Source organism: Channa argus, chromosome 21, assembly GCF_033026475.1.
Source record: "Channa argus isolate prfri chromosome 21, Channa argus male v1.0, whole genome shotgun sequence".
NCBI lineage: Eukaryota > Metazoa > Chordata > Actinopteri > Anabantiformes > Channidae > Channa > Channa argus.
In genome coordinates this window covers 9,153,175-9,178,403 of record NC_090217.1, presented here as the reverse complement: position 1 = coordinate 9,178,403, position 25,229 = coordinate 9,153,175, and the positions used below count along the sequence as shown (strand labels likewise).

The 25,229-nt window shown below is 38.9% G+C and overlaps 3 protein-coding genes and 1 long non-coding RNA gene across 33 annotated transcripts in view; 3 read left to right on the top strand and 1 right to left on the bottom strand.

Annotated features, from left to right (window-relative positions):
- cacna1c (calcium channel, voltage-dependent, L type, alpha 1C subunit) overlaps positions 1-9,226 on the top strand; it is a 177,056-nt gene extending 167,830 nt beyond the window's left edge. For all 27 annotated transcript variants that reach the window (XM_067490618.1, XM_067490606.1, XM_067490599.1 and 24 more), the window contains one exon: positions 133-9,226. In XM_067490618.1, the coding sequence (XP_067346719.1) occupies positions 133-627 (495 nt within the window). In that variant the 3' untranslated portion in view covers positions 628-9,226. The remainder of the gene's footprint in view (positions 1-132) is intronic.
- Positions 9,227-9,805: 579 nt separating this feature from the next.
- Positions 9,806-12,324, top strand: LOC137106782 (uncharacterized). The gene is made up of 2 exons (XR_010912008.1): positions 9,806-9,860; positions 9,962-12,324. It is a non-coding gene; the product is annotated as an uncharacterized lncRNA (long non-coding RNA).
- Positions 12,325-14,239: 1,915 nt separating this feature from the next.
- LOC137106779 (zinc finger protein 649-like) lies at positions 14,240-18,151 on the bottom strand. Of its 4 annotated transcripts, none has more exons than XM_067490594.1 (8): positions 18,036-18,151; positions 17,613-17,818; positions 17,354-17,464; positions 17,000-17,095; positions 16,749-16,859; positions 15,926-16,043; positions 15,444-15,650; positions 14,240-15,361 (listed from the first exon to the last, which is right to left on the bottom strand). In XM_067490594.1, the coding sequence occupies exons 1-8, from the start codon at positions 18,052-18,054 to the stop codon at positions 14,334-14,336; spliced, it is 1,896 nt and encodes a 631-aa protein (XP_067346695.1). In that variant the 5' UTR covers positions 18,055-18,151; the 3' UTR covers positions 14,240-14,333. The 4 variants fall into 4 exon arrangements, with proteins under 4 accessions (XP_067346695.1, XP_067346694.1, XP_067346696.1 ...); XM_067490593.1 differs by having other exon boundaries at positions 17,995-18,138; XM_067490595.1 differs by having other exon boundaries at positions 15,444-15,584; positions 17,995-18,138.
- Positions 18,152-19,095: 944 nt separating this feature from the next.
- On the top strand, positions 19,096-24,511 carry tspan33a (tetraspanin 33a). Its single transcript, XM_067490926.1, has 8 exons — positions 19,096-19,416; positions 21,010-21,067; positions 21,260-21,387; positions 21,629-21,703; positions 22,135-22,230; positions 22,319-22,447; positions 22,546-22,707; positions 23,699-24,511. Exons 1-8 carry the CDS (start codon positions 19,315-19,317, stop codon positions 23,798-23,800), a joined length of 852 nt encoding a protein of 283 aa, XP_067347027.1. The 5' UTR covers positions 19,096-19,314; the 3' UTR covers positions 23,801-24,511.
- The last annotated feature ends 718 nt before the right edge of the window (positions 24,512-25,229 follow it).

Below are 25,229 nucleotides of genomic sequence, written 5' to 3'. Positions count from 1 at the left end.
TTACTTTTCCTGAACACCGCTCTTTCTCATTTTTTCCTGCAACATTAATCCTTTTCTCTTCCATTCCCTGCATTCATTTATCTAATCCCCTCCCTCCCTTTGCCATTCCTCCTTTCCCATTGTCTTCCCAAGGTGCTAATATCAGAGGGCTTGGCTCATTTCGCCCAGGACCCTTCATTTATCGAGGCAACCAAAGCCGAGTTGGCAGACGCCTGCGACATGACCATTGAGGAGATGGAGCATGCCGCCAACAACATTCTTAATGGCAACGGCACCACCAACGCTACGTCCAGCACCTCTTCCACCTCGCAGCACAGCCCCAATGGCAAGCTCCTACCCTTCCACACAGCAGCAGCAGCAGCAGCTCACAGGGACCGATCGGTCAACTTAAGTCCCAGCGAGTGCGGGGGAGAGGCTGGAGGAAGCAGAGGCTCTGTCCATGGACCATCCTCTGTGGAGGAGCGGCAGGAGCTGCTGGCAGAGGGGAGGGGGCGAGAAGAGGATGAGGAAGAGGCAGGAGCGAGAGAGGAGGAGCAACACAGAAGCTCAGTTGTGCTTGGAAGAGCACGGCAGAGGAATAGCGATCTGTTGGAGGATGAGGATATGGAGTGTGTGACAAGTTTATAGGAGTGAGCTTCACCGGTTCAGCTGGTGCTTGTCAGTGCTGGGTAAAAGCACCGTGGCTGGCTCTGTCTGTCCCTGCTTCTCACACACATACACTGTCTGCCTCTCAGCCAGACGTAACTGCTCTTTGCAATGGCGGCCAGTGACGCAACCTTAAACACCTGGTTGGACTTTGTCAGTTTATATGAGTTTGTATGTGTGTGAATGTTTATAGTAAAGTATACCACACTATATACTATCTGAGTGTATACTTGTGTGTATGCGTGTGATTTATGATTTTCTCTTTATATGTGTATGCGTGTGTTCTCCACACGTCTGAGTGTGTCTCTAAAGTGCCTCACAGTTTTATTATGTCCTCAAAAGTGTGAAGAACAGAAAAGCAGAGACAAGCAAAAACGACAAAGGAAAGTAGGAAGATGAAGAAGTGGTAGAAAGAGTAAAACCGAAGAAGAAAGTTTTATTAGGGGTTTTCTGCAATGGACAGTGTGTGTTTGTTTTCATTTCTATGCCTATTTTGGTGTTGTGTTATTGTTGTTTATCTGGCCGCCATGAAGCCAGTTAAGGGAAAGCAGACCAGCTTGTGGGGGTCAGTCAAGGATTCACATCTGACTGTTCCCACTTAAGGTCAAAAGTGAAGTCCTCCTTCTTGGTTCACTGATGCTGAAGCGCTGTAAAACAGGGCAAAGAAAGCCCTGTTTGAAATCTCATTTCTCCTCCTCTTCCAAAGCAAAGGAACCTTGGAGCACATCCCTGCCAGCTGGGGTGGGGTTAAGGTGATGTACCACCGCCAACCAAGGGGGGAAGGATCTGAGGAATGGTCCACCAGCCACAATAGGGCTGCTCTAGGGGGCCACGGGCAGAGAAAGACACTCTACTGTCAACAGGAAGCTAGCCAGCTCTTTTTTCCTCTGGTCAACAGGATGCCAGTAGGAGACATACTCTCCTCATATGTCATCTTGATCTGGCTTTGCCTCATCTGCCGCTTTTTGTTGTTTGGTCACAACCACTTCCTGCACCAGACAGGAAATGGCAGGAGCATTTGGTGGCTAACCAGAGACAGCGAGCCCCTTGTCTGCCTCATACCTCGCCGTTCCTCACTCCTCCCTCTCTCCTTCCTCCCTCCTCTTCGGTTATTCCTCCATCCCTCTCCCTCCATCGCAGGGTTCTTGCTTTTTAGCCTTCTGAGAGGTGTGTGTGTCTGTCAAACAGGGCAACAGAGAAGGCAGGGTGAAGGAGACCACAGGAGTGAAAAGAAAACAGATTCAGGGCCTGGATCCATACACGATCTGCCCATCAATCAACCTCACCTCCTTCTCCAACACCCTCCTCTTCCTCTCAGCGTGGAATCCTATTGGATTTGTTGCGACACACACTCTCTACAGACCACGCCCACTATGTATTTTACAGTTCTATATTGTGCAAAACTGGCTAGCCATGATTATTTTGTTTTATATACATGATGTTATTGGTTTAATTTATCCTTGATTTGTTTGCACAGTCGGGTGCTGGTCTTATAAATGTATTTTTGCTCGGTTTATTTTAGGAGATTTTTAAGAGGTTTTAAGTATCGAAGCAGGGCGTAGTGTTTGCGTGCGTGTGTATAACTATATTTGTGTGTGTGGAAGTGCGTCTGCATTTTAGTACAGGATGTGTGTGTATGATTGTGTGAGATAGCGTGTGTATCTAAAAGGGGGGTCTTTCTCTCTTATCAGTATGCACCTTTTACAGATTGTATCTATTTATTTATTTATTTTTCCCAGAAGAGAAAAAAATGAGCAAAATGAGCGAGAATGTGCATTTGTATGTGTATGTTTGCCTATGTTTGAGTGATTACTTATGTATTCTAAAAAGCTGATTTTAAGCCTAGACAGTAAATTAAGGTAGCATTACAAGTATGGTGTTGTGTGAGTGCAAGGGTGTGTGCGTGGGTGTGTGATAATGGGCCTCCTTAACACAGGGTTACCATGGACAGGCATGCTTCCAAAGCTTTGTGATTTCTTTAGCACGGTTTTTCCTTTTTAGCCAAGCTGCACAGTCAGTAGCCACTTTATCTTTGAAAATTAGTCATCACATAACTTTTCTTCTTTTTTTCATTTTAGAGGTAGTTAAGTCAAGGTCAGAGTGACAGTTACGTTTACACAGTGGTGATTAGTTTCAGTGTTGGAGCTTGGCCAGAAGGTAAGAAGCCTTTTGGTAGCTGCTGCTTTCCTTCTTCATGGATGGTTGCTAGAAATGGCAGAAGCATCAAACTTGTACTGCCACAGTGACACTTAGTGAATGAACTGGGGGGTGACAGCCTGATTGTTTGGCTATACACACTGTAATCACTTCACTTCATCTAATCATAACAAAACTCCAAATGAACTATTAGGGCTGGTGTACGGATGCTGCAAAACCTCTGAATCACATCTCTTTGACTGAGGTTTGCTTTATAACTTTATAATTTCATAGCATTGTTAGAGATAAACAGAAATGTTGTCTGTAATATAATATCCGGGTAAAACGAATTACTGTAAAATTACAGTACAAACCGGAAGTTGAGTGATAATTGCTAAGATATGGCAAGCGTTTGATTAATGTCATCAGAAAATTGTCGTTGGGTGATTCTTTGGATTTGTTTTTTCTAATGGCTTCTAGGTATCATGGTGACATTTTGATTGACCCTTCTTTGTTCTAGTTTGGTCCTTGATTATAGTTTGGATTCACCTGAGACAGGCCACAGTATGCCCTTGTCAGATTCAATACTCAGGCCTCAGTACATTGCACAGGGCCCAAGTCTCATTTTGGTATTGAATCTATCCTAAAAAGCTAACAAGTTATGTTAGCCACTAAAAATTTTGGGAAAATGTTGCTATCACCACAATCTCAGTTCAAGGTCTGGTAGACGCAAGGTTAATACCGAAAGTCTGTGTCTTCCAAGACCAGTGCTCACATGTGGACACGATAGATCTAGATTAAACTGGCAGAGAAAGATTTTTTTCTGTTATTATTAAAACGCATACATTTTTTTGTACTCCTAACAAATTTAATTAGAAAACATTTGATATCTTGCAATAGCCATAATATAATACCAGTAATAGTTTTAAACTCGGATTCCGTAACTATGATCAGATGTATGAAGTGTCACCTTGAAAGACACCGAATGCCCACCCAGACACCATTATATGTCAACTTATGGCCCTTAGTTTTCGCTTTATTGTGTCATTATAGACTGACTGCTCAGATTTGTTCCCACGTGTTAAGCAGAGGAGGATTTGGGCATGGAAGGGTTTGCATGAGCACACTGCCATACACTGCATCCTATGTCAGTAACAGACTTCTGACATTTTTATATGCAAACTAAATGTGAATGTTGAATGTGTTTTCAGTGGCAGTGCTATGTTGGTTTGTAGATATGATCACACTGCAAACCCAGAAAAGGAACACGTGTGGCATTTGTCTGTTGTCCAGGACCTTTTTTTCTTCATAATATCATTGAGCATTTTATTTCTTTCTTTCTTTGGGTTATTGCAAAACCTATTGTGTTGTATAGTTTGAGGTCATAAGCTAACAGGTCACAGTGTGGTCATTGGCAGTTTTGGTAAGCTGCTTTTTTTGCTCCGACTTATTAATTTAAATCTAAAAGATGGTATCTTAGAATGGGTGTATGGGTTTAGGTGTTAATTTGTACGCAGAGAAAGATTGTAGGATCTGGCTTCAGCAACATCTCACTTTGTGCTTTTGTTTTTGTTTCCAAGTTTATTAGGTTTATTTAACCCTGAATTTAAAATAAAGTCATTTATGCTGATAACTCAGAAATACAACATACACTGCTAGAGACCCAAGATTAAGATTAGAATGGAAAGTTGTCCACAAGATTTTAAATCAGATATTGTCTATTATCATCATAGCCTTAACATCAACCATAAGTCTTCATACATGTTCAATAACACCTCTAGCCCACAAAAATGCACTGAAAATCGCAGATTCGCACATTCATTTTATATCTTGTAAATTTACGTTTGTAATACTTGTCCATATCTTAAAGGACAGAGGCGCAGTCATACCAAAATTTTATTCCCATGTGTTTGTAAAGCAGAGTGATGCACTACTTCACTTGGCTCCAGAGTTCAATCTTTTTAAACTTTGACCTGCAAAATGCAAGGTTCAGGGCCGGGACTCTCATAAATTCAGCAAAGTGTTATTTTGGCAGTAGTGAGACCAGTAACAGAGGTGAATATACGAAAGGGCAAATGTTTGATAAAATGCTCTTTAATGTAAAACCATCTGCACTATTTCCCGTTCCCTCCTGTATTTGGCCACACAGCAGGTGGATTTTGCTCTGACTGCACCATAACCCTGCCCGTCAGAAGTGCCGATCCAGGCACCTGTTGGTTTCAAATAGTAGTGACAGATTCAAAGGCCTGTGGTGCCTCAGTGTGGAATGAAGCAGCATTGCAGTGTTTGTTATGAATCGGTTGGCATGAGCTATGATGTTTTGCTTTTCAGTATAACAGTATGAGTGGGTGTAATCCTGCATCCCACAAGATATGCAAAAACAATGCAATAATAATGACTGTGTACAAGGTTTCTGAAGTAGATATAATTGTGAAAGTGCAAAAAGATCAATATTATGAAGCTGTATTATTTTCTGTTTGTTACTAAGTGGTTTTCATGCCAGAGAAACCTAACATACTTGAAATCAGGTACATTACAGTGCAGTTGAGTAAATATGTATTTATTTATCTTTCTTGTGTCAAGGTGTTTGCTCTGCATCTGCAGTCACAAATGTGCATTGAGACAGCGATCTGAAAACACTGCTTTTGTTTGTGCTTGTAACATCCCCCCAACAGAGACACAAAGTAAAAAGTTGGGGTTTTTTTAGGGGGGGAGGGGATTTGGCAGCAAAACCAATGTATTTCACCGCACTGACTCAAGCCTTCTTGACTGTGTCTCTTTTACTTGTTCATTTCCAGTTATGGTTTTCAAATGGATTGTATTGCATGAGGTTCACATGTTGACATGAGCGTTCCAGCTTTTGCAGCGATTTTGTTTAAATCAGGTTATCATGTGGAATTAGCAGAGTAGTTATCTCTATTTTGTGTACATACAGTAACTAAAGTCAGTATTTCTTTTCTAGATTAACATTTGAATGTGGACAGCAGTGGATGGGTATTTGCAAAGTGATTTTGCATATCTTGTGTCTTATGGACTAGTCATGTGCTTGTCATGAAACATGAGATAAGTAGCAAACTGCAGTGTATTCTCCGGTTTAGACAGATGTCACTAATTTGCCTTTGTGTTGCTATTGTCTTTTGTCTTACTTGGTCTTCAGCTTCAAACCTGTCCTCAGCTGACATGTGGAAGAGGGAATATTTTTTCTGAATAATGGACCAAATTATCCATAATTAATATCTTTTAACAAACAGTTCATGTGGATTAAAACATGGGGCTTAGGATGGACAAAGTCACACCTGTATATAGTATTTACACAACGTACTTGTTATACTCAAGCACAATGTGAACACTACAAAATCTATAAGTTAAACCCAAGCTGTGTCCCACTTTCATACAGCAGGATATATGTACCCAATATAGTGTGTTCACACTGGAAAAGTGACTAAATCAAGTCTATTCAGTGTGCTGTTGAATGCACCAAGGAGCTTAAACTATGCACAGCTGCAGAACATTAAAGGGGTACCTCCCACCCATTTTAGTATTGAAATACCATAAAACTGGAGGAGGAGTAGCATCTTTTCCATCGGCTCTCACCCCTCATGTCATTCAGTTATAGTCTTTAAGTTCAGAGAAAACATATATAACCATGATGCCATTGTGCTTTCATGTGAATACACGCAATTTGTGTATGTGTAAAATATGTAGAGTGGCCATTTAAAACTAATTACAGTTGGTGTTGAACCAAATAAGTGTTTTCTCTGACAACTGTAATTGATCATGTCACTTTAAAATGTTTGGTATTTAGTTATGGAATTGGAACACAGAGAGAGTGTTTATATTTTGTCCAGCCTGCCTCCATGGGCCATTTTTAATTTAACAGAAAAGCACAGGTTTACCTAATAACTTTAATCGTGGCTCATTTCCATTGTGATGTGCTGGTAAAGCAGCATGCACCCAACTACTGCTGTGGAGCTGGAACCACTAAATGGAATATGTGGGACAAATGGAATGTAGCAAATATTAATGATATTAATTACACTTGTGTTTTCTAAGTCACACAGTCCAGAGTGTGGCAGGTCTGTTGAGTGTGTACCTGTGGTCTCATAGGCCTCAGTGTAGATAATAGCCAATCACAAAGCTTCTAATCAGGCTGACAAGCTGCAGCTCTGCTTCCCTTGATTTTTGCCTACAGCCAATTAAACTACAACCATTCCCCTCAGCCTCAAAAGGTGCAGTTTCAATTCAAGCAATTTTGTTAGCAAGTGAAAGCAGATAAAGTAGAGAATAAAGGCCGGGGCCGTATTCACAAAGCTTCCTAAGTCCAAAAAGCTGCACCTAGTGACAAATTCTAAGAAAATTTTCTGAATTAGGAGGTTTTTCAACAATATCCCTTTAACATTAACGTTAGATCCTAGAAAAGATAAGTTAATAACAAAGCATCTTAGCTCTTAACATGAAAAACAGTTAAAAGTGGGGAGGAGGACTTATAAGTTTATAAAGCAGAGGATGAAATCAGAGAGACGAGAGGTTGAAAAAACATTCTCCAAATACTGAAGTTGATATGATTCAATCTTCAGATAACCAAACCTGGATGACTGTGAATCTTCACCGACATACTACATATTGTATCGCGCAGAGATGATATTTGTGGCTGATCTCATTAAAGATTTGCTCACATTTCCTACCCAACGCAGTCATGTCAAAACACCGGAAAAATGACAGTGATCACAACATTGGACTGCTTAAACTGGAAACATGCAGCGGTGCAGCAGGGAAGATTTGTATCTGTCACCACTTTCCTTCAGCTGAATGATCCCACAGCTTCTTACAGCACTTTCGCAGTCTCATGCTTTGACACACTTTTGACTTTTTATTTCCGCTGCATGTTTGCACCTTGCATGGCAGCTTTCCCACTATTGTAGGTGTAACTAATGGGACATACATCCACTAAATGTACCTGCATTGTTTATAGCCCAAACATAATGCAATAAATATAACGCCTATCAGCATGCGAATAGGCTGCTTTATAAGATCTGAGTTTCATTTTTTCATAAAGTATTATTTCATTCATATTTAGACTATGCTTTAGTGAAGGAACTCTGATTTTTTTAAATTTACATTAACATAAATAAACAGGAGCATTACCAGCCTGAGCAGGGTCACTTCTTGCTGCACAAACTGTTCTCAGCTACATCCACTTACACAACATCACACTACACTTTTGTCCCTTCCTGACTCAGAGATGCTCTGACAATGTGAATGCGGCCCCAGGTTTTTGTTCGAGAGATGACAATCTAGTTAACGAAAATAGAAAGCAGTGGGTGTTTGAAAGTTGGGATGTAGTACTTTGTCATCATGTTTGCATTTCAGAGCTGTTCAAGTTCTGACATGGTGAATTCTGTATCCAAATAATGATTTATGTGCATGGGTTTCCATTGGGGCATAAAGTATTGGTCTTATGTGATTGATACTATCTTGCGACCCACCACTAGCCAATGATTGTATATTTTTTATACCATATATAGTAAGATATATATATATATATATACATAAATATATAATATTTAATCACCAGAATGTTGAGTATGAAAAAAGCCGGGCACTTATTAGGGAATGTAGTTAATGAAGCATTGATCATAAAAATGTTTGACACAGGCCTATTGATCGAAGGTCAATATGAATTTCATCAACAGTCCTACTTTGTGTGTTTGACCTGAAGGAATCAGCAGGGAATATTGTATTCATAAGACAAAATTATGTGTACTTTAGCTGATGGCACATATACGCAGGCTTTTAGCATTTTTCACGACAGACATGCCTGATTTCCAGACTATCTGTCTTTTCAGTCCATACCAATATAAACTACCCATTACAAGTGATGTGACTCCAGGAGTGGGAGGCTCGTTGTTCAGTGGAATTTTTTTTTTCTAGAAAAACCTTAACATCTATTTCTGAATTTTAACCAACAAAGAAATCCAAAATGTGTTTTTTGTGTTTCTTCTTTGTGTTAGTGTTTTGTCAAATTGGCTTAAAGACATTAATCTACCAGCAGCTTGTCTTTGCAGGTCAAAGCCTGGACATTTTCCTACTGTAGCACTGAGAGACCTGTCTCTCGTGAACTTTTCCTACATCAGCAGAATATACACATATACACTGTTATGCTTTTTCAGATGTTAATTAAGCTGTCTGTGCTTTGAGCCATGAAAATCATGTAGCTTCTTTATTCTTCAGAGAAAGGTTTGGAAGACCTTAACTGCATGTGTGTGAAGAGAGCTGTGTAAATCTGTGTTGAATGCAGAGCAGAAAGTAAAGGAAGTAGTTTAGCATCTGCCCGGCAAATTTGATGTCAACTGGACAGCGAGGAACCACAAAGGGGTAAAAAGTTTGAGTTTTCGATTGTGAAAATTTGAGCTGCTCAAAGTAAGTATTTTACCCATGTGTACCATTTTAAAAGTTGTGTATTTATAGATGTATGTGTGACTTCGGCTGGAGAGCAGGGATCTTGTTATTTTTTCCTGTCTTGGTCACGCAGATCTCCTCATTTGGATCTACCATCGTTGTAACAGATGTACTATTTTCTTGTACACTGAAGCGTGTGTCGAACCTTGTTTGATTCTAACAGTATTTTAAGAGGACTATTTTGAATATAGATATATTTTCATTTATTCCAGGTCAACAAGTTTTAGGATTCTCATTCGTCTCACTGAAACCAATTAAGACATGAATTCCCTTTTCAGGCGAAACCGTAGAGGATTGCCTCTTTGTTTTTCTGTTGTAAAGATGATTTCCGTTTATAAAAAATTGATTTCGATGTCACTGATGGGCATGAAAGCTTGGGGAATAGGAACAGATAGAGTGAATATATTATTAAATGTAAGTTTATTTTGCAAGTGTCTTATATTGTAGCTGACATATATAAAAACTATTATCTAATTTATTAGACATTAAATTACCATTTGGAGCTAGATATTGCAAAGCATCAACCTAACTTTTGTTCTTTCAGGTTTAGAGGTGCCGTAGTGTTTGCTGGCGTTTAAGTATTAGACCCAGAACGTTAATGACTCTTTCATCAGCTGAATGTTTGTATTATGGTACTTTTGCAATCTTCACACAAAGGAAACTTATTAGGAAACGAAACTTACAGAAAGTTTAAGTAAGTGTAAGTTTCCTTTGTGTGAAGATTGCAAAAGTACCATTTTTGTGAGTAACAGAGTACAGCACACGCAGTGGGATTACATTTATCCAATGATCTGAGACTATTGCCACATTACAGATACTTTTGGAAAAGACTTGACAGCTTCATTTAATTATGAAACCACGTGTCAGACTGGTAGGTGATCTAGAATGATTTTAGCGGCCTTTAAATCGCTATGCACACTTGTCGGTTTTCAAATATTTTGATGGAATTTTACAGATTTACGACGCAAAATGACTCCAGCGCGACAAAAGTTAAACACACGATGAGCACTAAAATAATGGTAACCAACTCTTTGTGTATTGCACTGCACTGTCTCACAGTAACATTCAAACTGCTCTTTTTTTCTGTCTTCTATGATTGTTCGTGTATGACAGTTCTCACAGGTGCATGTGAAGTTGCCATTTAAAACTTTTTCCACATAGATGGCAAGGGGCAAAAATATTAACCTCCTTCCATTTTTTCTATGGCTGGCGAGTCCTATAAAAGTCAGATTAGATGAGATGTGCTCAGTGGGCCTAAAAATAACGTATAGCTAGAAACCCTCACCCACTGTGTAGCAGCGCCCATAGGTGAACATAAAAACGACTGTTAGTAACGTAAGGACGTTGAAATCCTTGGGTTTTCCTGCTGCTTCTGTTATTATATTCGTACACATTTTTGACCTATGAATCATAAAGGAGACCCCTGTTTGCACATATATGCACACTTTATTTGGAAGATGAATGTTGCACCCACAGCCTGATTCCCGGGTCAGCTAGTGTGTCTAACAGGTTTTCTGGGGGATATTACTGCAGCTGTGGCTCCAGAGGTGCAGGCTTTCTGCCCGGTGGTTCTTGTGTCAACACAGCTCGGGGAATCATGAATGTCTCTGCTTCCTGCATCAACAGCACTTGTATCCTCTGTACTTTTACGGAAAAGTCCTACTTTACATTGCACCATGAATGGAAATTATTTCTACATTCACCCCTTGAATGTTGGACGCTGTGTCTGAAAAATCCATATTTAGTACTGAGAAGTTAGATTTACCGGTTCATACCGGATGTTTCCCTTAACTGAAGATAGTGTTTTAATCCGTTTTTGACTACCACAGATCTGGTTTAACTTTTTGCCAACATGTTGATTCAATGTGGTTTTGCCTTCCTAAGAAGGCCACACTTGACCTAGAATAGAATATTTTGTGTATGTGTGTGCGTGTGTGTGCGCCTGCACACACAAATGCAGCTTTACTGAATGACTTGATCCATCTGAGGATATCAGCGGTGTCATATACAATCAGTGTTTTCTTCCCTGAGTTATTTGGAAAACCTTCTGCATGCCGGCATTGACCTCACAATTGGACCCAGGCAGGGCGTTGCCGGATGATTCAATGGCAGAGGATCCACAGCTCCATATAAAGTCGTGTTTAACAAAGGCTATTCTGTTCTTTACTCACTGGGTAAACGCCGGGGCTGTGAGGCTGTGTTCTCCACTTGTCAGTAGTGTCTTACAATATCGTCTGTAGTCTTAGTTCACAAATCATGCAAAGTGTTAAAGGGCCTTTCCAGGATTGAACTGTTTCTTTGTTTATGTTCTTTTCAGTCTGTTATTAATCCTCGAGTTTATTTTTTGGAGAGAGGTGTTCACATAGAGACAAATTTGTTGTAGTATTAGTAGTGACACTACTGTTAAATGTAGTATTTAATAACAGCACTATTCATGGTCATAAAATGAACTAGGGTGTATTATTGTACTTGCAGTAGCTTTGGAGGCAGGTGGCCATTTTTTAACGAAGTTCTTTAACGTAAGCCACTAATCCTCGACTGTGCGAGGGTATTCATTGGTTCTGAGGTTGCTAAGTGACACTGGCCCAACATCATTTTGGTTTCCTCAGTTACCATTTGTCTCCTTGGTGACGACTGCATGGTCTTACAATTGACACACCCTTTTCTTCTTCTTCTTCTTTCTTTTTTTCTAAAGGAGAGTTCTAAATTCTTTTTTATTCATTTCATTTTACATTTTAGTGAGGGAAGGAATACAAATGAAATAAATCAGAATATTAATTCAATCACTTTTTCTACTCCTATTTTCAATAAAAAGTGAAATAAAAAAACCAAACAAAAAGTTGATTTGTAAATAAATAATGTACAGTTTGTATCTGTAACTTGTCAGTCTGTCATTGGTGACAGAGTCTGTCTTGCTTATAACGCACGCTACCAGTAATTAAAAAAGGAAAAAATATATTTAGACTGTATGGTCCCTTGAAAGCAAGTTTTAAATTAATATCTGATGTATATTCCTGTAACATTGCATTTTTATCTGAGGAATGATGTTATTAAAAAATTGCAAAATAAATAGCATTTCCTACAGTTGTGTTTTTTACTTCCATTTGACATTTGTCTTTCTGCCTTATAAAATTTTTCCTTACTAAAAGGAAAAATAAAGTTATTATATAAAGTTTTTATAAAACTTTATATAACAAGGTTTTATAAAGTAAGCTGCAATTATAATTTAAGCCCCTTATGAGTACAACCCCAATTCAAAAAAAGTTGGAACGATGTGTGAAACATAAAAAACATTCTACAAATCTCATCAAGCCATATTTCTTTCACAATAGAACGTAAACAACATATCAGATGTTTAAACTGAGACATTTTACTATTCAATGGAAATATTAGCTCATAATTGGCATCGAATTAATCGAAATTTAAAACTCTTAAAACCTGTCCTGTTGACTAAAGAGGAGAGGGACCATCTAGCTTGTTATCAGCAGACAGTTTAAAAGCCCACATCTCTGATGGTACGGAGGCGCATTAGTGCCTATGGTGTTGGCAGCTTACACATCTGGAAAGACACCATCAATGATGAAAAGTACATAGATGTTTCAGAACAACATATGCTCCCATCTAGATGACGTCTCTTCCAGGGAAGGACTTGCATATTTCAGCAAGACAATGCTAAAAGAATGGGACAACATTCATCTCCCAAAATTCCAGCAACTGGCCTCACTTTCCACACATTTACAGACAGATGTTAAAAGAAGAGGGGATGCTACACAATGGTAAACATCACCCTGTTACAACTTTTTGGAATATGTTGCTACCATCCAAATCAAAATGAGCTAATATTTTCCATCAAATGGTAAAATGTCTCAGTTTAAACATCTGACAAGTTTGGTTATGTTCTATTGTGTATAAAATATGGGTAATATTCTGTTTTTAATTTACATTTTACACATCATCCCAACTTTTTTTGAAATGGGGTTTTAAAAAATTTATGTAAGGGTTTTATGTTCACAACCACTGTGTGTTTCATGTAGCATGGACACACAACTGACACTGGGCTGAAGATCAAACAAAAGAGCAAGACAAAATTTACCCTAAAACAGACTTCACATGAATGATGGATGCTGTATTCACCGTTTAATTTCTTCAGTTTTTTCTTTTTGCACATTTTTGCTAGTTACAATTGTGACCAACAACATTCACCTATCAACATGAAACTCACTCAACATTGGTCATCCATCACCAGTACCTGATGTTATTCTGAAATCCCTGAGCTTGGGGCATTTTGCAAAAGACACCAACATCCAATATTTAAGAGTCAGCAATTGATAAAATGCAACCAGCCATTTACATAATTTTGCAAAATCCAAACGGACTTCTTGTTACCATGTTGTTTGGATGGCGCCTCTTCGTGCCTCTAAAACAACCCTAAAAATTATCAGCATCTAGAAGTGAGTGGATCATTTAGGTTTTATTTGCATTGGCTTTATTTTTAGCTTCCTACAAACAAGGATCAGATTCCTCTTCAAAAAGAGAAAACCCAACTTAAATCAGGATTTTTTGTTTTGTTTTGTTTTTATTTATATGCAGCGATAAAATATTGTTCTGTGATCTGGCTTAACTATGGCTCATGATTATTAGAGATTCTTAGCAGGCAAAATGTGGAGAAAAGTGAAAACACAAAGCAGGTTCTTCATTTTTACAACCGCAGATTAATAAAAGAAATAAAAAAAATTGTTGCTATTTTCAAAAAATTATATTTAATATACAAAGGTTTTTTAACTTCTATTTTCTAGACTTTAAAATTTATATATACATACATACATACATACACACACACACACACACACATATATATATATATATATATATATATATATATATATATATATATATATGTATATATATATATATATATATATATATATATATATATATATATGTATATATATATATATATGTATATATATATGTATATATATATATATATGTATATATATGTATGTATGTATGTATGTATGTATGTATGTATGTATGTATATATAAAAAAACAAGGTATACATGACTGCATTCTGATTTCTGACAACCTGATATTACGTGTCAGGTTTATGTGTTGCCAAATGTCTTTTCAGATTCCCCTGCTGAGAGAACTGTCTCTCACAGTGTGGACACTTGAAAGGTTTCACCCCACTGTGGCTCAACATGTGTCTCTTCAGGCAGTTCATTGTGAGGAAGCACTTCGAGCACTCTGTGCACTGATACGGACGCTCCCCAGTATGAGAGCGTGTATGGACGTTGAGGTGACCCTTGCTGGAGAAACCCTTCCCACAGTGGGTGCAGGTGTACGGCATCTCACCCGTGTGAGAGCGATTGTGCAGCAGCAGCTCCCCTGAAGACAGAAACGACTTCCCACATGTGGTGCACAAGTAATTCTTCTCACCTTTGTGCATTTGTATGTGTCTTGTAAAGCCTGCTTTACTGAAGCTTTTTCCGCAGATGGTGCACAGGTTGGTGGGGCCTTGGTGCAGACGCTCATGCTGTTTGAGTGAATAATTACACAGGAAACCCTTCTTGCACTGGCTGCAGATAAATATACGTCCTCTTTTGTGGAGTCTCTGGTGCTGATAATAGCCCGACTGGCTTGTGAATCCCTTCTCACATTGGCTGCAGCTGTACCGGAAGCTGTGGAGCTTCATGTGAGCCTTCAGTTGATTTGGATGTTCAAAAACCTTTTCACACGTCGAGCATTTGGTTTCTTCCTCCGTGAAGTTTTTGACTACAGGTCGTGTGCTTAGAAACCTTTTGTCTTCCGCTGTGGGTTCTGTCTGTCTGCGTCGTTCTTTGTTTTCTAAATTGTCTTTCTTCTGCTTACGCTCATGCTTTTTTTCAACACCACCCTTTTTGCGTTTTCTCTTTTTCTCAGAGTTGCCACCTACATTCCTCTTTTCCGTGTTCAAGCCTTTACTTTTCTGCTGACCCTTTGTTTTGGCTTGTTCCACGCTTATTTTTTTTGTAATGGGAGCAGTTATGTTGTGCTCACGCTGGATGTGGTCTTGGACCTTTTTCTTTATCCGATGAGCGAATGAACACTGAGGGCAGATGAACAAACGTGACAGAGGCCCTGGGAAGAGCATCAAACAACACATAAGAATAAAAACACTGACCGCCTTTAGAACAACTCTGATCTGCTGCTTTTGTCTAACCTGATTTCTTTTTTGGTAACCAGTCATCTGCCGTAAGATCTGAGCTTTGACCGGAATTTTCCTCTTGTAAATCCCCTAGGTCCATTCCCTCTTCCTCACTATTATACCCATCTTCCTCGATGTACGGCTCAGTAAGCCTCCCTACGGGGGTTTGATATGTGAGGGCCAGTGTGGACAAAAGAATATCTTTCTCACTGCTGGACGGAGCTGAAAGATTTTAACAGTTTTCACATTAGACTCACTTCTTAAACATCTGAAAAACTTTTGTGAAAGACAGAAAACAAGACTTTAACACTGTGGGGAAGCAGGCAATAGAAGAAGAACCCTAAGAAGAAACAAATTGAAATAAATACAGCCTTTTTAAAATTTGGGTCTTGTAAACTGATAATACTGTATACAGAACTCTCCTAGAACTTCCTCTTATCTGTTCACTAAAAATCCTCTGTTTTGAAAAGGTTCTACACTAACTCTGTTAAACTCACCTGAGCTGAGGGTCCCCAGCTGTCTGTGGTGAAGCAGCAGGGTCTTAAGGGCAATAGATTCAGACAGATGCAGTCTAATTTCTTCTGACACAGATGTTTCAGTGAGCCATGCTGCTGTCTGACACACAGAAAGAAGACGACTCAGATGCAGGTTGACAGGTGAATCAATAGTCATACTGTAACCTTACAAACTTCAAAGCAACAACACAAAAAGAGGAACATTATGTTGCGTAAAATCCTCATTGTTTTAGATGTGAAATAACAGACCAATGAATCACTGCTTATTGATTTTAAACATTTTATACATGAAATCAGTAATGTATAGATCATTAAGTGCATAACTAAATAAGTAAGATATGTAATAATTGTTTACTGATGATTAGGGGCTTAATGCATTTCATTATAAATGCTGGTTACAATAAAATATATCTATGTTTTGCTTTTATTGGCAATATAGAGAAAGAAGTTTAAACTGTTCTTTTCTGAGCATGAAAGACAATGAGTGACAATCATTATTTATTCTTGTCTAAACGTTTAGAGCAGTGGTTCTTAATCTTGGTCCCCAAGGACCCTTGTATGGTTGTTTTTCAACTAGCCCTGCAACACTCACTGCTGTTTTTCTGACTCAGGTGTGTTAGGTCAATCAGAAGCTGGAAGATACCAATTCACTCTGTCTTCCCCTACTCCTCCCCCATATCTTCCAGCTTCAGATTGACTAAAATACCTGATGCAGTGTATAGTTCAAAAACAAGCAGAGCAGGGCTCACTGAGGACCAGGATTGAGAACTACAGGTTTAGAGATGTGTGATTGCTGTTTAAGTACCCGCTGCAGGTCTGGTATGGGCAGCAGCTGCTCCAACCTGGACAGGAACTCAGACACCAGTTGCTCAAGTCTTTCGTCGTAGGCAGAACCATAATTTGCAGGAAAAACCTCCTACAAAAACAGCCAGAGGTTTGCATTGCAATTTCAATTATCAATAAATGACCTACATTATAGTAAAAAGAGATATATATCTGTTTCCCTCTCTTGAGCTTGAAAAGAATATGTATAGTATGTCTCAGAACGGGACTCACTTGAAAGAAGAAATCCTTTTCAAAAGGAACATTCAAGAGGTTCTGAACCAGGCTGGCAAAGTTGGTGTAAGAGGTCTTCAGAATATCACTACTGGACTGTCAAAAATTAAACAATGATAAAGTTCAGAAAAGTGCTTCACATTTATGTGTTGCTTCTACCTAATGCTATTTTGTTGGCAAAATGTAATTAATTTAAAAAATTAGTACAATAATGTGTAACAGAATATGTAAATCCTTCACTTTTTGAAAATCAAGTTTTTTGAACAGTAGAGATGAATGCTCTGGATTAATAAATATGTGCATCTTGGTCATGTTGGTTTTACAGAGCAGTTTCATATTTCCTTAAAAACCCACCATCTGGTCAGTGGAGCCAAGTTCAGTGCTGCAGGCATGGATTTTATCCAGATGGCTCTGAATGGTCTGCAGGTTGGCAGCGCCGTCACCACGACACAACTCTAAAACCAGCTGCAACAGGACAAAAGGGGGAGACGGGTAAAACAACAGCACATCTCAGCAAGAACAAGATTGATTTCCACTGTGAAAAATGAATTGTTGAAATGCACTTTGGCATCACTGGTGTTCAGTTATGACAGAGAGCTCAGTTTTCCCTTACCCTTGCCCTCAGGCCCAGGATGAGCTGAGCTCTGTGACTGGGACTAAGTATCTCCGGGACGACCTCTGTCGCCAAACTGATGAAGTCCACCAGCTTGCCATACTGCATCACATTGTGCTGCTTCACTACCTGCCACATGAAGGCAGACATTATTCTGACTGGAGGAACCAGGAGATGTAAGGAGGCCGGAAGAAGAGGAGGATGATCTGCAAACGACAATAGATACAAACGTTTTACAATAAATGGATTTAGATTTAAGCTACATACATAAACCGCACACACAACTTGTGTGTTAACTCCAGTTCCCAAGGTAGAGGATTAGCAAGCTAACGTTAGCCTTAGAACTGCTTTATTAACTGTATCATTAGCTAAAAGAACTGACCACTTGAACTAGCAAACAGCGACATAATTATTTCCAAACACCTTCGCTTTTCCACGCCATGTTTATGGTGTAAACCCGTTTAAGCCAAATGCCACTTTAGTGTTCGTCTCAGAGAACTGACAATAAACAAACATAACTTCCGGGTTAAACGGATGTTGTGAAGACTGTCCGGCGAGGTTGTTACTTTCAGAATAAAAGCCTAGACAAGACCGCTATGCCTGCAAATAATGAATGGATCGCTGAACGCGTCCGAGAGGTCAAGTTGTTTCTATTCCTTGTTCTTGTTAGAGGTCAGTTATATAACACAAAATGACCATTACAGGGATAAAATCTACTCAAAATATTGACCTGACGCTATCCAAAAGAGGTTGAAATGACCAAAAACAGATATAAAATGACTAAAAACAGACACCTTACCAAACACGTAAAACAAAATGTCCACAATGGCTAAGAAGAGACGCAGAAAACAAATGTAAACCAACTGATTGACTGAAAATGAACCAAAATCACACCCTTTAGATGATCACCTGACAAAGCTCTAATTATTTATTTATTTATTTATTGTTTTTTGTCCTTTCTGCTTATCCCGTGAGTTCAGGGATCTAGCACAATGTCAAGGAAAACATGTTTAAAACTGTGAAAGCACTTGCAGTTATAAATGAATAAAGAATGTGTAAATAGATGGATGCCAGGTTGAAAATGAGGCAGTCAATTTCTTGAACTGTAGCTCATGTTGGTTTTGTTGGTGAAGCCTGTTCTTTTGAGATGTCAGGCTGCTTTAATAGAAAGGTCAGTGTGACCTACCAAGTTCATTATGCAGCATGAAACAAAGGTCCTTCATTGCTTTAACGGTGTATATAGACACTGGTATAATCTAAATGAAACACGGTGACACTTTATACTTTGGGTATAGTATAATGTGTCGGTATCATACTATACATTTAAGTAGGTAACCAGTAGCACCTACAGTACCACAGATGTTTCAAGTAGAAAACTGCTACAAACACAGGGTGTATTACGGGGCCCTCTACATTTCAGGAGCCGCTTGTATCATAGGATCATTGGTGCAGACGTGAGACAAAGTAACACACCCAGGTTTTTACACGCCCAGTCGCTGTCAGTTGCCGCCGACAGCAGCCCGCAGCTGCTCACTAGACGCGTCGGCTCAAATCCCAGAGAAAAGCAGCTCCTCCTCATCATCATCATCATCATTATGTTGCCCACTCTTCGGGGTTTCGCTTTTGTAAACACATTCGTTCCTGGAGCCAACGAGAGCGCGTTTGTGCGCAAACTTACATAAGACGCTTGGACCGAGCCGCAATGGGGGCAGGAAGCAGCAGAGCACCTGGATCTAATGAGGACTTCTCATTTGTCAGTCCAGTTGTCAAGTATCTGCTGTTCCTGTTTAATTTTTTATTTTGGGTGAGTTTAAACAGTTAGTGATACAAACGAAAGTGTAAATTAAATGCAATTTTTTTTTATTACAAAATTAAGAGTTGATTTTATGATTATAGTTATTTCAGCTTCTTATGTTTTATCCTAAAATGTGTGACACCCAGTCATCTTGTTGGAGTAGCTACTGTTTTGTTTGATGTGGTTGCTCTTTGACTATGCAAAGAGAGCCAATTGTGTCCAGGAAAGGTGTCCTCTGCATGGGGACATGCAGCGAAATGTGTGTCAAGTTCGTTGTGTGGTTACTAAACAGCAGTTTTCCATTTGGTGAATACAACAGATTGAGTTAATGGCTACAGTGTGTGTGTGGCATTTGTCTCCTAAAGTAAGATGTTAATAATTATTAGGCTTTGGAGGCAAACAAGAATTCTGTTACCAGCAAGAGTAAAGTCAGCAGTGGCCTGTAAACAAAGCAAAGTTCACATCAGTGGGTTTTGGAGTTGGGGCCTGTAACATAAGGAGATTTCTTACTGCATTTTTAGAGCTGATCTCCTGCTGCATATTAAACTTGCTAAGGTTTAGTGCAGCGTGAGAAGCAAACCTGCTGCACAAGATGACAGAAACGGGGGACAAATATAGAAAAAAACCTAAAAATCTAACATTTTCAGTTTTTCTTTCCCCAAAACTTCCTGCATTTCCTGCAGCAGTAGCATGTAAGTCAAGCTCACACTGCAAACGTGACTTGCTGCCGTGTACAAACAGGATAAGGCGGTGTGAAAACATGAAACCCTGTAATGAGGAATGTGTTTTTATCATTTCTGTTCCCTCTGGCTACATTGAGTTCTGCATGAGTCACACCAAAGATTGCTGCAATGTCTTTTTTTTTTCCCCAAGTCAAGATAACAACATAACATGCCCAAAACTCCAAAGGAAAGTCGTTTTTTTTTCTGTGGAATTCTGATAAACTGTCTGAGTTAAAACAACAATGAAACATCAAATGAGTAAATTAGTTGTGTAATCAAGGCCACAATGGAACCGTTTAGTTTTAAATGTGTAATATTTCAGGAAACTCGCACCTGTTTGCTTTGAGTTTATTCACAGTGAAACTAAACCTCTACAAAAACAAGAGGGCAAATCTGGCTTTGCCCTCCCACCCCAACAAGGTTCAGTGTCTGTGGTAACTGGATCCATTTCATTCTGGGTCAGAAGAGGATTTCTGTGCGTCCCGTATTATTCTATTGAGACTGTGAGAGGAGCGTTGAGTGAAAGGCTCTTTTATTTTTACAGGAAGGTGTACAGGTTGCTGCCAATGGGAGCAGAGTGGATCTTGACCTACACTCTTTTGACACTCAAAGAATAAAGTTGTGGTCCTGGAGTTTAACGCTGGACTCCCTCAGTATTGGACATTTTCATCCTCTCAGTCCCACTGTCTGCGGCTCGTACTATTCTTCTGCACTGCTTTCTAATTTTTGTGATTAATGTTCTGGTAATTTGTGCCACTCCCTTGACAAGTATGAACACAGAAATGGTTCATGCGCCCACTGTGTTGTGTTCCACCTCTTATGCCACATTCATCATATTTGGACATGCATTAGCTAAAAGGAAATTATATTCTCTCCTCAGATAATCTCTCTAGTGATGGTGTCAGTTGGTGTGTACGCTCGCACGACGAAACACGCAGGTAAAAGAGCTTCCACTGACCTACAGACACTCATGTTCAACGTTAGTGTTTAGTACGTCAATAGAGCTTCATTTTCAAAAGAGAAAAATCTGAGAAAAAGTGCTTAATACATACTTACATAAATGTTGTCTTTTAATGAAAGTCTCTTGCTCTGTTCATATATGTCTTGGAACCTTTCTTCTTTGCCTTTAGAGGCAGCACTGTCCTGTGTGTCAGTGGACCCTGCTATGATGCTGATGGTCGTGGGGGTCTTCATTTTCATCATCACCTTCTGTGGCTGTGTGGGCTCGCTGCGAGAAAACATTTGCCTCCTGCAGACAGTAAATCAGAAAACTTTCAGCTGTGGAATGAAGCTGTCCAATCAGTCTTTTTTTAAATATCTCATTGTTGCAAGTCTGTGTCTAGTTGCTTTTCCATTTTATTTATTTATTTGCTTTTTTGATTTTTCTGCACATTTAGGAGAGGTAATAAGCAACAGCTGAGTCTGAGTAGAGACACACTTTGTGGAATCTGTCCCTCAATACTGACGCTGTTGTTTCCATCTCTGTCTTTCCCTCCCAGTTCTGTATCTCTCTGACATTGATCTTCCTGCTTCAACTCGTTGCTGGTATTCTGGGCTTCGTCTTCTCAGATACGGTAATGAAAGCATATCTGGATTTATTGGGTTTTTGTGTGTGTGTTTTCATGTTTCCAACTTATTTACACTGTTGATCCAGATTCAACTATTATTAAAATGTGTCCATACTTGTCAAGTAAATGTTCATAATAGTAGGTATAGTCCTTTTGCAAAGATTCATTTCTTTACTCTCTAATTATTTTACAGATTCTGATTATAAAAATAATTCACTGCTGTGCTCTGTACTGTAACTGCTGCAAATTTTGTATCTGTCATTTAAGAAATTCCGATGTTAAAATAAGACCTTAAGAAGTTGGAGAACAGTCGTGAACCTTTTGTGTTTTCGTGATGTTTTTATGGATTCCGTTTGTTCCATATTTTCTATTATACAGCATCTATGACATATGTGTTTGTACATGCTGCTGAACTCTTCTCTCCATACTCTTTGAAGGCACGCAGTAAAGTTACAGTGATGATCAACAATGCAATCCTTCACTACAGAGATGACCTTGATCTGCAAAACCTTATAGACTTTGGCCAGATGGAGGTAGGGATTCTGTCCAAACTTAGGCTTCATGCTTTCATCGTGATGGGACCTGATGCGGCTAACTAATTTTTCCTTTCCATATCCTCAGTTTGACTGCTGTGGTGGTGTAACATACACTGACTGGTCCCAGAATATGTACTTCAACTGCACCGAGAACAACCCCAGCAGAGAACGCTGCTCTGTCCCCTTCTCCTGCTGTATCATATCCAAAGAAAAGGTGGTTTTCTTCTCGCACTCTGCTGACATTGTTTTCAGATTTTGTGTTTTGTCATTTTTAAAAAAAAATTGTTTTTCTGCATATGTCTGTATATTCAGGTGGTTGTCAACACTATGTGTGGCCAGGGTATGCAGGAGCTAAACTACCTCAATGCAGGAAACTATATCCACACCAACGGCTGCATTGACAAGCTGGTTAACTGGATTCACACCAACCTCTTCCTCATTGGAGGCATTGCAATGGGACTGGCTATACCACAGGTACGATCACTCAATGATCTGTACTTTATAGGTTCAAAAAATGCTTTACACTGCCTCCCATTCATACTCACAATCATACACACTAATTAAGTACTGTGCGTGAGTACAATTTTTCCATTATTTCCATTTGCTTTTACTCCACTACAGTTCAGAGAAAATGTTCATACTTTGTGTAGAAGATGATTCTTGACTCCAAATCTAATTAACTAAATCATTTTGATTTATTATTATGGATTAACCACCCATCAGTACATAAAGTCTTTAAAATCTGTTCAAACTTAACCAGCTGTACCATTTTTGTTTCACACCAAGTTGCTCGGTAACTTTCGCATCTGTTTTTAATTAATAAATAGAACTTTTCTTTGCCTTTGAAGCATCTAGATGTGGTTATCTGGAAGTTTTATTGTCAGCTGCACTGTCAAAATCTTGACTGGACTGAATTCATGTTATCAGCAGCATCAGTTTTAGTACTATTTAAAATACTGTATGTTTAGTGAAATTCTTTAAGTAAAATCATACCATGTAATATTAATAATAATACATTTTATTTATAGTTGCCTTTCATGACACTCAAGGATACTGTACAGATAAAGGCAAAATAGAGCAATAAAATACATTAAAAGTCAAATAAACCATGAAGATCACCGTACAGCAAGATAAAAGAATTACAATAAAATATAATAAAATACAATGGAAAACAAATAAACATGGACAACTGTCACAGCATCAACCATCAACGGCCAACCACTCATGGAGAGTAGGAAAGCCTGAACAGATAAGTTTTGAGCTTGGATTTAAAGTGTGGACTTTTGCACTTCAACTTGAATAAAGAATTTGAAGTGGTACTTCTACTTCTAGTGGAGTATTTTATTTTAAGTAAGTTAGCAAGTACTTGCACTTTTACTTAAAAACTGAGTGTGTGTACTTTCACCACATTTTCACCAATGTAGCCAGCTGTTCAGCCCTGTGTCTTGTACTTTCCTTTCTGCAGCTGGTTGGCATCTTCCTATCCCAGATTCTGATCAATCAGATCAAAGACCAGTTTGATCTTCAGAATTACAATCTCAAACACCGCTCTGACCCGTGGAGCTGACCCTGGCCTGGGAGGACCAGATTAGGATGGCTGGGACCAGGAATAGTACTTGCGGTGAAATCGGTGGATCTATTTATGCCAATTCTTTAAAGAAACCATTCACTTTCAACTCTCTTACATTTAAAATGTGTTATATGCGTAAATATAAAACTGTGTTAAACAAACCAGTGATGTGCTTTGAAGTACTTGGAGCTGGTTACACACAGTACACAGATGGAGGAGTCTGTCACCACCTACTGGACATAGGCCGTGCTTCCATTTACCAAACATTTCATAACAGTTTCAGTAGAAAATCCAAGGAGAAGCAGAGGGAGTATTTAGTGTTCAGGATCACACTGACCTTTATATAAAAATGCAGTCAGTATAATGTAAAGGTGTTTATTTCTTTCATACTTTTACTGTCGAAGATGAGTATTTGTCCTGGTTCCTGTAAAAGTGAACTAATAAAAAGGGAATAGCATTTTCTACAAGTGATTGTTTAAACAAAATTGGAAGAAATGTCAGACATAATATTTTCTAATATTGTTACAAGCTCCTGTCGGGTGATTCTCTCATTTGATATTTGCTGCTTTTATTCATGTTTTAGAAATGTGTATCTTTCTAATAGAAACATACTTGTTACCTTGCTGAGGAAAAAGCATAAAATATGCATGTGTGAAAATGTATATTATACCCCTGTTACAGTATATATTAAACATTTTTACACAATGACTTTAACAGGTTTCATGTGAAAGGAGCTAAAACACGAAGATTTAGCCTTATAATGTGACTACAATTGCACAGCTGAAAACTTCAGGGCTGATCCATTTTGTCGTGTGTTCTGTATTTCTCAATACACGCTGCCACTGCTCAAAAGTATTGGGACGATAAGGCTAACTGATTTGTTTCACGGAAGACATTTTGGTTTAAGATTCCATAAAACTCATATTACATGAAAGTTCAAGGTTTCAGCTTTTGCTTGCTTTATACCTTCTGTGTCAGATCACCCAAGTTTTGTCCCTTCCAAAATGCCTAAACGCCATCAAAAGTGTACAGCAAAAGCACGCTAATTACTTTTGGATGGGACTGTATGCATTGGCAGATCCTTTTTTAAATCCTGTATGCTACATGTGAAGCCTCTTACTCTCTTGACTTTTTTTGTGAAAGAATTTGAACTAAAATAGAGGAGAAGCAGCGATTCACAGCGTCCCCACCAAAGAAAACAGTTACATCAGCGCCCAAATTAGCCTATGTCTTGCTATAGTCACTACAGCACAGTTTGTTTTGTGTGACAGGGGTTTGAGTTGCTCTGATTAAGGAGCTCCATTTGTCTCTATTCGGTGCCATTTTTGTTCGTAATTGGGTTCAGCGTAATAGAATAGGTAACTTTCAGCGTTCTGTACACTGCTTTCATGTAATAATTTGACGCATTTCTTGTGGTTCAATGGAG

Excerpts from the sequence above, each read along its gene's own strand:
- tspan33a (XM_067490926.1), top strand. The coding sequence starts at position 19,315 with ATGGGGGCAGGAAGCAGCAGAGCACCTGGATCTAATGAGGACTTCTCA. Across the intron at positions 19,417-21,009 it reads TGTTTAATTTTTTATTTTGG|ATAATCTCTCTAGTGATGGT; the intron begins GTGAGTTTAAAC and ends TTCTCTCCTCAG. Across the intron at positions 21,068-21,259 it reads TCGCACGACGAAACACGCAG|AGGCAGCACTGTCCTGTGTG; the intron begins GTAAAAGAGCTT and ends CTTTGCCTTTAG.
- LOC137106779 (XM_067490593.1), bottom strand. The coding sequence starts at position 18,019 with ATGTCGCTGTTTGCTAGTTCAAGTG. Across the intron at positions 16,860-16,999 it reads AAAAGGATTTCTTCTTTCAA|GAGGTTTTTCCTGCAAATTA; the intron begins GTGAGTCCCGTT and ends CTGTTTTTGTAG. Across the intron at positions 15,362-15,443 it reads GTTACCAAAAAAGAAATCAG|GGCCTCTGTCACGTTTGTTC; the intron begins GTTAGACAAAAG and ends TGCTCTTCCCAG.